The 11,784-nt window shown below is 53.3% G+C and overlaps 6 protein-coding genes across 6 annotated transcripts; 1 reads left to right on the top strand and 5 right to left on the bottom strand.

The window, feature by feature from the left end:
* Positions 1 to 94: 94 nt before the first annotated feature.
* On the bottom strand, positions 95 to 2,860 carry N7510_001498 (ribonuclease Z; the record flags this gene model as incomplete). The annotated part of the gene is made up of 1 exon (XM_056973425.1): positions 95 to 2,860. One exon carries the CDS (start codon positions 2,858 to 2,860, stop codon positions 95 to 97), a length of 2,766 nt encoding a protein of 921 aa, XP_056838542.1.
* A 23-nt stretch (positions 2,861 to 2,883) lies between these two features.
* On the bottom strand, positions 2,884 to 3,324 carry N7510_001497 (uncharacterized protein; the record flags this gene model as incomplete). The annotated part of the gene is made up of 1 exon (XM_056973424.1): positions 2,884 to 3,324. One exon carries the CDS (start codon positions 3,322 to 3,324, stop codon positions 2,884 to 2,886), a length of 441 nt encoding a protein of 146 aa, XP_056838541.1.
* Positions 3,325 to 4,350: 1,026 nt separating this feature from the next.
* N7510_001496 (bZIP transcription factor) lies at positions 4,351 to 6,229 on the bottom strand (the record flags this gene model as incomplete). The annotated part of the gene is made up of 2 exons (XM_056973423.1): positions 4,351 to 5,177; positions 5,227 to 6,229. The coding sequence occupies 2 exons, from the start codon at positions 6,227 to 6,229 to the stop codon at positions 4,351 to 4,353; spliced, it is 1,830 nt and encodes a 609-aa protein (XP_056838540.1).
* Positions 6,230 to 7,459: 1,230 nt separating this feature from the next.
* Positions 7,460 to 7,720, bottom strand: N7510_001495 (uncharacterized protein; the record flags this gene model as incomplete). Its single annotated transcript, XM_056973422.1, has 1 exon — positions 7,460 to 7,720. One exon carries the CDS (start codon positions 7,718 to 7,720, stop codon positions 7,460 to 7,462), a length of 261 nt encoding a protein of 86 aa, XP_056838539.1.
* An 887-nt stretch (positions 7,721 to 8,607) lies between these two features.
* N7510_001494 (uncharacterized protein) lies at positions 8,608 to 9,042 on the bottom strand (the record flags this gene model as incomplete). Its single annotated transcript, XM_056973421.1, has 1 exon — positions 8,608 to 9,042. One exon carries the CDS (start codon positions 9,040 to 9,042, stop codon positions 8,608 to 8,610), a length of 435 nt encoding a protein of 144 aa, XP_056838538.1.
* A 1,108-nt stretch (positions 9,043 to 10,150) lies between these two features.
* Positions 10,151 to 11,713, top strand: N7510_001493 (uncharacterized protein; the record flags this gene model as incomplete). Its single annotated transcript, XM_056973420.1, has 1 exon — positions 10,151 to 11,713. The coding sequence occupies one exon, from the start codon at positions 10,151 to 10,153 to the stop codon at positions 11,711 to 11,713; it is 1,563 nt and encodes a 520-aa protein (XP_056838537.1).
* Positions 11,714 to 11,784: the final 71 nt, after the last annotated feature.

Raw genomic sequence — 11,784 nt, 5'->3', positions numbered from 1 at the left:
GGTGCACGGCTTGATCTATAAATGGAAAGCATGCTCTATCTACCGAGGTATAAGTATGTAGGAGGAGTAAGTACATGTACATAGAAAATATCTCTCACTCCTCCGCTTCGCTCGTCTCCCATCCGCTCTCACTCTCGCTGGCACTCCACCAGTTCTTCTCGCCTGCTTCTGAGGCCTGTTCAGTCTGGGCCACTTCCGCAACGGCCACGGCGCCCCCGACGGTGGCAGCAACAGCAGCCTTCTTGCCCTGAGCCCATTTCTTGTTCTTCGCAGCCTTCTTGGCATCATCTTGCTCCTGACGGTCTCGCTTGTTGCGCTCAGTCTCGGCGGCAGAGACCCTATCGATGATTTCAAAGAGCTTCTCTACCGCCGGCGCGTAGGCCTGCGCTTGAGCGAGATCTCCAACCTTGACGCGCATGTAGTCAAACGCGACTGTCACAGGGACATTAACGCCCGGTACGAACGCATCGCTAGAGCCGGAACCGCGCCGCCGTGGTTGAGCTGAGATGTTGATGTCGTCGGTCAAGGAGGACGCAGCAGCGGCGTTGTCCTCGGGGTCGTCAAAGGGGATGTCTGCATCTGCGGGTTCTCTGGCAAGGGCGACGGGGGCTTGTCGAGCCTTATCTTGAGTTGTTCCAGCGCGCTGGTCAAATGTGGCAATCTTTTGGTACCGCTGACTGAAGTGCGTCAGCAAGATTGACCGAGCTTGCATGCGACGGCCAACCTCCAAGGCCTCCGCAGAAGTCGAGTGACGCTTGGCTCGGGCCTGCCCACCCATGTCATCCTGGAAAGTCGCTTCGTGAATGAGCAAGGTGGAGCCACGACCAATCTCCGCAAATTTCGCGGAAGGTCGGCAATCACCAGAGTAGGAGACTTTGAACCCATTGGGGAAAACCATAGATACAGCCATGGCACCCTTGCAGTGCTTGACTCGGGTGGTGAGAAGGTCGGAGAGACCGGTGGCAGCCTGTAAGGGTGCCGTGAGAGGATCGTCGGGGTCGGTGAATCGCATAGTGGTCATTTTGGCCGACTTGTCCCCGTCAGCGGAGGTACCGTCAGCGCGGCGATGGCGGTAAGTAAATTGGGTCGTGATTTGAGAGCCCTCTGTTTTCGAATATGCGGCCAAGGGCACGATCTTGTCGAAACCGTAGTTCTCGATGCCGGCATACTCTTCAAGCCAAGAGACCATCATCTCTTCAGACGCGACGAATAGCCGCTTCTCTTGGAGAATCTTCTTCATATCACTTTCAGGCGGGGCGTTCTGGTCTGTTCCCTCTGGATAATTCTCCTCATACCAGGCCCTAATGACGGACACCGTACCCAGATGGTGATCGGCATGTAGATGACTGATCCAGATCATCCGTAGATTTCGCAGGACTTCACGCAACTGCTCCGGCTCAAAAACACGCTTCAGTTGGCCAATGGTGTTTTCGCCGCAGTCAAGAAGATAGTATCCATAGCCCGGGACGTGGACCAATGTCGAAGAGACATTGCGATACTTGGATGGAACTGACGAACCAGTGCCAAGTGTAATGATCTCCGCATCCGATCCTGGAAGATTTTGACGAAATTCTTGCAATTGCTTCTGGAAAGCCGGTTTTGCGACCCGCCGACGAACGGTCTCCATGCGTTGCTCAACAGACCGCGGGATTCTTTGTATCGTTTTCGCCGCGTTGAAATATTCCTTGACTTCGGTATTGTCGACTCCGAAATCCGGAGCAACGTTAATGATGGTCCCTTGCGCTAGGGGCTCAAATGGCGAGTCACGAATCCCGGCGATAGCAGTTTCAGAGCCAGCCGTCGGGGTACCGGGCTGCGGGAGCGTCACATTGTCATGAACAGGAATCGAGTAGTTGTCGCCTCTCAGGCGAGCCAGCCGGATGGACGACGAAGCTGCACCGCCAAGCGCCAGGTAGTTCGGGCAGTAATCTGTGCTTGACACCATGTGCTTGCAGTGAGGCATGCTTGCAACAAATTCCCGAAGCTTGGGGTGCTCGCCAACCCCCGGGCCTAGGATCCAAAGGAAAGCCTGCAATTCGGTTGTGACAGCATGCGAGTTCCATTCAGGGCGATTGATCAGCCCCTCTACATACTCCGGTGAGGGTATATCCATAATAGCAATGCCCTTGCCGAGTCGTGCCGGCCCCATGACCATTTCCGGGGTGATGATCTGACCGTCAGTGGACTGGACGGTTTCTCCTTTCGTCAGGCGCCCGAAAGCCTCGCCCTTCGGGACTTTCAGATCCAAAGCCTTTTTTGGATCGAATTTGCCCCGGATGTCATTACTCCGGACAACATAGGAGAGAGCCTCATCAGAGGGAGTCGTGGACGGGAGGCTGGTAATCATCGCACCAGGCCAGGGCTGTCGAACCAGTACCGTAATATCTGGCAGTGGCTTCCCATCACCCGGCACGGGACCTTTATAAGGTTCCAAATCTTTCGTTTCCGGGTTGCGAACAAATATGGCCGCAGGCATCTTGACTTGGGCTAATGGAGTTTCCATGAGGGCGTCCATCTTCCATTTCGAGTTGAACATGTCAGTAATGACACCCTGAAGCATCATTTGCTTCTGCTTCCGCGGATCAAGCGGCTCGTATGACTGGGTGTTCTCCTGGAATTCCTCCAAGCTCCGCTTGCGAGGGCTTTGCGGCCGCAGCTGGGAACGAGTACCAGACTTCGAGCGAGGCTTGACTGGCATCGCCCAGACTTTGATATTGTGGTCGGACCATGTAGGCTTCTCGAAGGGATCTTCCACACCGGCAGGTATTTGTTCCGATATAGTCTCGGAATCATACTCCCTGATAAACATCGGCATGCCTGTCCGGAAGACAAACCGACGGGCAGTAGCGAAGGTGTGCATTATATTTGTAGGTCCGTGGACAGTCAAACCTCTTTGCACAGCATCGTCCCCACCGTCAATGGAACGAGATCCGCTGTGTTCGACGGGGGTTCGGGCTGCTGCTCCGCTGCAGACAGTTTGCCCTTACCCTTGGCTTTTTTCCTGATTGCCTCTTCCTTTGCCCGGGTGGCAGCCTTTTCGGCCTTGGCTCGCGCATGCTCCTCACTCGCTGCGGCCGCATTCGCAGTCACATCCGCCAAGGTCAAGATCATCCCAATCATGCCGCCAGTTGTTTTCCATTCTGTTCGGCCCGTGAGGAAGACATCAGTCAGATAGCCGATCTTTTTGGCGCGATCGTTACATGCCCGCTGGGTTCCCTCCGATAGCTGACCGAAGAAGTATCGTTTGTCGGGGAAGTTGAGCTCAATGACCGTACCGGGCGTGTCGGCCGTAGGGGTCGTGATGACCTGGCAGAAAAACTTCATGGGTCGGGTTATCAGGAAATCGGCGGGAAGAGATTTGTGTCCGGGGGTTTTGAGGGAGGCTGTGTCGTAAATGAGGTAGTCCTGGGACTTTTTGCGATTTTTGAAGAGATGATTCGGAGCTGGGAGGATGTACGCGTCCGAGTCGACCTGCAACTGTTTATGTACCAGGGGAGAAACGACCGAGTCTGTGACTGATTTATTGTGCGCTAGTCGACAATGAAAAGAATGCGTCACAGGAGTAAAGCCTCTGGCGGTGCTGCGCCTGAGACTGACGTGGTAGGCGTGACTCGAGAAATTTGACCTCGAGGCCCGCGGTCGACAGAACGCGCGCACTGAAATTGCGCGAGAGGCTGCGATGAGCAGCGTTTCGCGGACGCTGAAAGAAGCCAATTTGGCTGGTGACTCTTCAATCGGAGGATTGCCCGGAGGAGTTCAACTTGGTGTAACAAGGGTGTGAGTCCATGAGAGTTGTGACGAAAGTTGCGGGAGCCCCAACTTTTTTCCATTTCTGCGCCTTGGCCGGTCTCACAGCTATCAACGACAGCAACTTGGAACCGGACACGCCGCTACAAATGTAAATCAATTGAAACCGGAAAAGGAACGCAGTAATGGATTTCACGAATTAAAAGGACCAAGATATTCTCACCGCTCATGGTTTACGCTCAGTGTCAAGCCCGCATAAGCTCAAAGCCGCTACATTCAACCGGAAGAAATACAAAGAGGAACAAATGATTGATGGAATGGCCTAGGATTCAATTCTGGTCTTTTACTCCGCTAATCCTTCACATATGCGCCTGTAGAGGAACCGCTCTAAATTTCCACCCAGAAAGTCCGACCGAAGAGGTAATCAACGAGCGCCCGAAAACTCCCACTGACAGAGATCAATGACTCGCAAAAAGATGGCAAGAAAAATCTCGGTAGAGATGTATGAAGCCCATAACAAATAAAAAGGAATATGCGGACAGCAGTGGATGGATATACAACGAAAAGAAGAATGCCCGATACGCAGGTCGCGATATGGGGAAATCACTGGAGGTGTGAAGTGACCGATGAAACTCGTTCGAAGGCAGATTCGATGCTGTGGCACAGATGGGCAAAGCGGCTCTTCGTGGCAGCGGTGACATCTGATCCATCGACAACAAGCTCAAAGTGAGGAGACGACTTCTCCGGACGAACGCCATCAAATGGTGATGAATCGTCCTCTGAAGAAACAGACGCGGGAGAGTCAATGAACAGGGCAAAAGCAGGATCGGACTCGTCTAGCTCGACATCAGGGTTGGCAACGCCAATGTCGCGGGTGGGCGCGTCGCCGGCGGGGTTGTCAATAACAGGTCTCTCATCCTTGGAGTGCTCAGCTAGCGACGAAGACTTGCCCGAGAGGACCTCGGCATCGAGGGCCGGGCCTTGAGGGATGTCCAGCACCGCGAAGACATTGGTATTTCCGTAGTTCATGTCGATTCCCGAGTTCCAACCACCGTTGTTCATAGCCATAGCCGAGGGATCAATGTTCTGTTGCGGCACCATCATGACTTGGGGGTTCTGCTGCATCTGATACTCCTGCGGGTTACGGTTGGCATTGGTATCCTTGGGCACTGAGGTTTGCATAGTCGGTTGCGAAGCTGCCTGCTGTGGCTGAGGCTGAGATTGCTGCTGCGGCGTCGGGTGATTTTGGGCAGGCACGCCGGTGTCGGGCATGTCATTGAGAAAGGACGAGAAATGAGGCGAGGCCAGGAGCATGTGGGCCAGCTCGCTCAGGCGGGTATTCTCCTCGCAGAGCGCCCGGTTTTGCAGGCGCAGCTCATGGACCTCATTGGTGCGGGCAGCCACTTCACCTTCCATCTGACCAATGTACTCTAAGAGATGTTAGGAGACTGGGATTGGTCGAAGATAGATCAAACATACCCTTGCGTCGAGACCGGAAGGCGCGAGCCGACACCTTATTCCGCAATTGACGACGCTCTTTGCTCGTCAGCTTCTTGCCCGCCTCACTAGCAAGAAGGCGCTCGTCCTCGTCCATATCCTGCTCATCCTTCCTCGTTTTGGCCATCTGCGGCAACATCGATGACGGAGTCGGAGATCCCTCGCTTGAGGCCATGGCGTTCTGTCGCATCTGCTGGAGCAGACGGGAGATGCGCTCCTCCACTACGGGGTCGGGATGGCGGATGGCACGGTTCTGCGGGATAGCATTAGGGATCTGCTCTTCCGGGCGGTGTTGCTGCATTTGCGGCTGGCGGAATTGTTGTTGCTGCTGCTGAGCGGCCTGGGCCTTGGCCATCGCAGCCTGCTGCTGATGCATGCCAGGGTACATGCGGCCGACCTGGGTCGACGGGCCTTGAGCCAGCTCTTGGCCGCCGAGAGCGCTAGGGTCGACGTATTGATTCTTGTTGGCGGTGTTTGCCTGGAAAAAGTAGGGGGCCGAGTTCACGCCGTCCGATTCGATGTCCATCTCAGATGGGTTGCGAGGAGCAGCGCTGTTGAAGTCGAACGGTGCTTCCTCCCGCTTCATCTGCGAACCATACATCTCGCCGTTTATCGGGTACGCCTGGTTGCCATTTCCATATCGCATACCGCTGACCTGGTTGTATGTCATCGACAGGGCACCAGGGGGCAGACCTGTCTGCTGGCGGTGATCTTCGTAATGGTGACTTGGGGCCTGGAAGGCAATCGGAGACTGGCTGCTGGAAGCGAAGCTGGCACTGCGGACATCGCTGCTGAAATCGGTACCGGCTAGTGATGGACCACTGGCCAATGCCACCTTGGGGCGAGAGGGGTCGGAGGAGGTGTAGGTGAGTTGGTCGAAATTGATGAAGGAGTCAAGGTCCTGGTCGTAACCAGCGTTGATAGTTGGCATAGGCGACGCCGTGGAGGACTGGACGACCGTCGGGTGCTCGGCGAGGGTCGCCATGTCGAATAGCGTTGAGAAGAATCAAGGAAATGAGGATCACAGAATGGTGGGAACCGGAAGAATAATCAATGGTCAAATATAAGACGGGAGCGAAGTGGAAACAGGGGGAGAGAGCGGGAAGGGGCGATCGGAAGGGAAATCAGGTGAGAACGGCTTGCGCGTCCTTCTGGCTGACTCAGCGGCTCTGATTGGCCACGCAGGTTAAGGTCGGCGGTTGACCACCCGGTCTTTGTTGCCCCATTCTGGACTGCTGTGTTTGCCTACTGTGGCTCTTCTGTCGATGATTCCGGTTATACTGAGTCCGGGTTGCTTGGGCAGGACTTGTTTCTAATGCCTCCGTTACACCCCCGTACCATTGTTACCCCGCCTACAGTCCTCTTCTGACTGTACCAATACACATGACGCAGGTGGCTGTGTCGTAGGCCCGAGCCACAATAACATCTGCCATGCCGCAGTCAACATTCTTGGTGTCGGCGTGGATGACGGGCTGTGTCCTGCTGAATGCGCCAGGCAACATTATTGCTGGTGGTGGACAAGACGGGAATCAGAGCATCTGGCGGATCCTAGCCCAGCCACGGACTAGAATAGTCTATCTCGGCGCTAAGTCCGGCTCACTGTACTATTTTCAGCCAACACGAAGATACCGTACATAACCGTGCTGACGGCAAGTACCACGGGTCTTGCGTGTTTCACCGCAGCCCAGGATCTACGTATTCGGCATCGAGACTGACCGTAGTAGTATAAAGGCTCGGCTAAACTACGGGTTGCTTGATCGACCCGTTCCAGCACGGCCCTGGACAACAACAATAAGCTCGTCTAGACTTTTGTGGGCCCGGAGATCGGGCAGAATCCTGCCACGTGATCGATTGCTAGTTTGTATTTAGGCATTCTGGCCGATCCTTTCAAAGCACGCGAACGACTGCAGGAGATACTATCTGTAATCATAGCAATGTGCAAGGCTGAGTTCTAGGCTACCGTTAGCTTTCTGAATTTTTTTGCTTTCCGGAAACCCTCTTCCTGCTATCGCAACCCAGTTCATGCAGTTTTGGCCGGCTCAACGCATACCCGCCCGAGTTTCTGCAGGGGGCCCATCACCGAACCAGGAAGTCTGGGCCGATTCGAGACTACTACTACAGGATCGTAGCCAGCCCATCTCTGGCCGAAGTCAATTCGAGCCAAGCCCTAAGCCACGTCAATGGACCACGCGCAAACACGGGGCTGTGCCGAATTTTACAGTTGTCCTGTCCACATGGTTCTCGCCATGCAGCCCCAGTAAAAATAGACAGTCGACACTTGTGGGCCCCGTGGTCCCGGTAAAGCCCTTTGGCTTGACCTAGGAACGAACAGGGGCTGACCGACCGAGAAGCCGACCGTGGTTTGTCGGCGGATCATTATTGCATTGGACTGGTCCGAATCCCGAGCAACTGCCGGCGTGGTGGAATCTAGGGCTTCGGCTAGATCTCCCTCCACTTTCTGAGATCTATAGCCCATTCCTTATGCAGACCTTTGTGCTATGGAGACCTCGATATTTTCAATCCATGGCTGCGTTGAAACGTGCCTTACGCGGGCCTTTCATCGTGATTTTCTTTCAGCGTCACTGCTAAGACCACTCTGGGGTCTAGAACAAGAAAATCTCGAGCACGCAGCCGTCGAAGGTCCGTTCGTACTCTGATAGCGTCGAAACCCTACAGACCCGATGTCTTCGCAATCATATCGGTGCGTTCTAGAATTGAGGGAGGCTTCGATCGAGAACCCCCGAGGTAGAGTAGGATCTGGAGTCCAGGTCTTCGACTCGGGCCTTATCGGGTAGCAGAATAGAAATCTCGGTGTTTCAAGATCAATTTCCTGATGTCGGTCTCGGCTCTCGAACATTCTTTCAGTCTGAAATTTTGTTGAGGTCCGCTGTTTCGGCTGCCTTTCCCTACCTACCGATATCAGATTTGACTATTGTGCTGAACTGCAAAGTTTTGGTATTGCGTGATGGCAATTTGATCGAAGATACCACAAATCGATATCAATTGGTCAAGTCTTTGGAATAGAGAGGTAAGCTTTGTAGAATGATTGGTTAAACATCACCACATCCCTACGCACAAGGTCTTGTGACCTAATTGATAACCCCTTTCAATTACAAGTAGGTACATATCTTAGATCCAATAAAAGCAAAAAAAAAAAAACCAAATTCCCATGTCCTCTTCGTAACATTTTTCCCGCATAACTCCCTCCATGGAGTCTGCGGTGCGAATTCACTAGGCCACACCACAAATGGGAGCTGAGCTAACAGCATTAGTTCCTCCTTGAGAATTAAACGAGAAATAACAAGTGCCAACTGTCCCGGCAGAAATGCAAGTAATCGGGACAAATGAGCATGAATCTGGACTTCAGGTGGTGGATTGCTGATCACTACCCCCTGCTGTAGTGATCATGAACGACTGGAATCCTGGCCCGCCGGTGGCACATGTATTATGTATTATCCTCATTTGTGGTTCACCAAGATAGTATAATGCCACCTGACGGTAGAGCAACGCGAATGCGATCACAGCAAGCGTGAACAATATCCACCGCATCGCATCCCTCCAGTCCGGTATCAAGTCACGCACGTGCATTGCGCCCAAGATTATCGTGGAGATGGAAGCTGGCCAGAACATGAGGTTCACCCAGAGAGGCGCAGTTTCCCATTTGCGTGTCGCAAGGACGCAGCTCCAGGATCCTATTGCTTGAAGTGCGATGCTGACCCACAAGGCCCGTGTATAATTGGGATGGAGACGTGGAGGGTAGTCGGACGAGTCGGACGAAGTAGATGACGACGACGACATTTTTGGTTGTTCGGTTGCCATGTTCTCTTCGAGCTGTGATCAACAGCGATTGCTGTACTGTTGTTGCGGAGCAAGCGTGAGCACCAGAGCCTGTACAAATTATGCGGGGAACGCCAAGGAATGCTCGAACTAAGCGTTTTGGCCCCTCTTTCAGAGAGTATGTGGCTCACAGTATATTGCGAACGCTGAGAAACGACTGCCACGACAGATACTGCAGTACCCGCTGCCTCTCCAACTAGTAGGACAGTTAGCGAAGGAAATAACGGCTGCGGAATAAGCCAGAGCACCACATTTGGGATCGGCGGTCGGCCGTGTAACAGGACGTGTATGTGCTGCCTTCAACGGATTGATCGTTTACTTTCGTGGCAAATTAGCCAAAATAGTCTATCCTCACAATAATCCACCACCGGCCAAATATCCAGAATGACCACTAGCGACGACCGAGTTCAAGGATGAATACAGACCCCCCAAACCGCGACCATCTAAACCTGCCGCCGAAGCCCCACTGCATTCCATGACGTCCCACAGATTCATGAACTGCCGGATGATTCAGGGTTTTATTTCACACTACTATTTGAGGATCTAGTTCGATACAAACCGCGACTTTAATCAAGCCAAATCCCGGAACAAGCCACTGCTCGACTATTATCAGGCCTGCCACTTCAAAGTGGCGATGAGACCTAAATTTAGTGCCAAGGCGTGCTGTTCCTCAAGCTGAAACGCCTCCCGTGCAATGCATCATCACCCCCTTTTCCGTTCAATCAGGGCTGCCGCGGTGGGGCCTGCGCCGCAATTGAACCGGCCGTGCCTCGTGTTAACTAGTTAACTAGTTAATGGGGTGGGAATATTCACTTTTATCTGGCTCTTCTTCTTCTTCTCCTCCCGACCGGCATTTTTGGCTTCCATCTTCTCACCATCGCGGGAGACCCCAATTCTTCGTCTTCACTTTCAGCCCGGCCCCGAGGCTGTCAGTGATCGACGCGGAGACAGCCGAATCAGCCCCCACTGACATAATTTGCTGTCGAACACCGCAACAAAAAGCGCCCGGCCTCCCCAGTCGTCCAGCGACAACCTTTGTGAACCACATTAGCCATTGTATGGTGGTGCCATGCAGTCGTACCACCCCTTTCGGCTTTGCCAGTCTGCAAGAGCCGTGATCGCGGCCGTTCTGATTTTGTTGCTGGTGGTCTTTACATTCTCCAAGTTCGAGCACTTCCCTTCGGTCCGTGACAGGGTTACATTCACCTCTTCTTCCCCGTCAGTCTCGGACTCTTCTTCATACCCCTCCAATGTCGGCAATGCATACAGTACCGAGAGCAAACCTACCGAAAATAAACCAGCCGACTGCTCTCTCGATATTGATCTCCTAAAAGCCTGGGGCTATAACGAGACAATCGAATATGCACGCTGGGAAATCTCGGTGGTCCAGACGGACAAGTTTCAAGGATTCTCATCGGACCTGAGCCTGTCGCCCCCGGATTTTACCACCATCGACGCGAGTGTTCCCGGCACCGTCCACCCACTTTCGCAGGAACGATGCGCGGTGGCAGCCACCATTGAAGCGCCTCGGCCCAATCCCCCAGTGGACGCTTCGCACTTGATCTTTGGTGTCTCAACGAGCCTGGAGCGGCTAGACAATTCCCTAGAGGCATTTGCGCACTGGGCTGGAGGAACAAATGCACGAATTATTGCAATGATCAAGGATGATTACACGATGAACAAGTCTACTGTCATGGAACATGCCACCAAAAGGGATATCAGGTTGGAAATTATCGAGCATTCAGACGATACTCTGGACCGGTATTTCCGTTTGACGAACGTGCTTCTGCACGAGCGCAGTAATGCCACGACGGAGTGGGCCGTCATCATTGACGACGACACTTTCTTTCCGTCAATGAGGAACCTTGTCAATGGGCTCAAGGAGTATGACAGTTCAAAGTCCTGGTACATTGGAGCACCTACGGAGAACATCAACCAAATGGGCGTCTTTGGGTACATGGCATACGGAGGAGCGGGTATCTTCCTTAGCATTCCCATGCTCCAGGAGATGGATCAATACTTCGACGACTGTTTTCTGTTCAAGGACACCGGCGATAAGCGGGTTGCGTCGTGCATCTATCTACACACCCAGACTCAATTGACCTGGGATCACCGACTCTTCCAGATGGATTTCCAAAACGATGCAACTGGCTTTTGGGAGTCTGGACGGACTCTTCCTCTTTCCTTGCACCACTGGAAGTCCCCCGAATGGTTCCCCCACGATGTGATTGGCATGAGCAAAGCCGCTTCTGTTTGTGGCGATAACTGCCAACTTAAACGGTGGCGGGTTACCGATGAGTGGTTCCTCGTGAACGGCTTCTCTGTCGTGGAATATTCGCAACCGCAGGACGAGGAAGACTTGAAAGCCATGGAGGCCACGTGGGATTCCAGCGTATGGGCGATCGAGGAAGGCTTTGCTTATAGTCTGGGGCCTTTGCGCCCGAAAGACTGGATGAAGGACTCCTACCAACTCAAGGGAGCCATTTTAGAAGGCAACCGTCTTCGCCAGTACTATATTCTTGATCCGTTTCTGGCTGAGAAGGCACGGGTGATTGAAGTCGTCTGGACGGTGTCGGAAGCGGAGGCGGAGGCGGAGGCGAAGAAGAAGGGCATTTTCAGCTGGTCTGGTTGATCCAACTAGAAGGTATCTTCATGTGTTTATAAACTTATTGTTGGGGCGTTTTTGGGTTATATTTCGAATTT

Source organism: Penicillium lagena (assembly GCF_028827675.1).
Source record: "Penicillium lagena strain IBT 129212 chromosome Unknown utg000001l_segment0_segment0, whole genome shotgun sequence".
Taxonomy (NCBI): Eukaryota; Fungi; Ascomycota; class Eurotiomycetes; order Eurotiales; family Aspergillaceae; genus Penicillium; species Penicillium lagena.
Note: the sequence above shows the minus strand (reverse complement) of the source record. Positions and strands in the feature narration are given on the sequence as shown.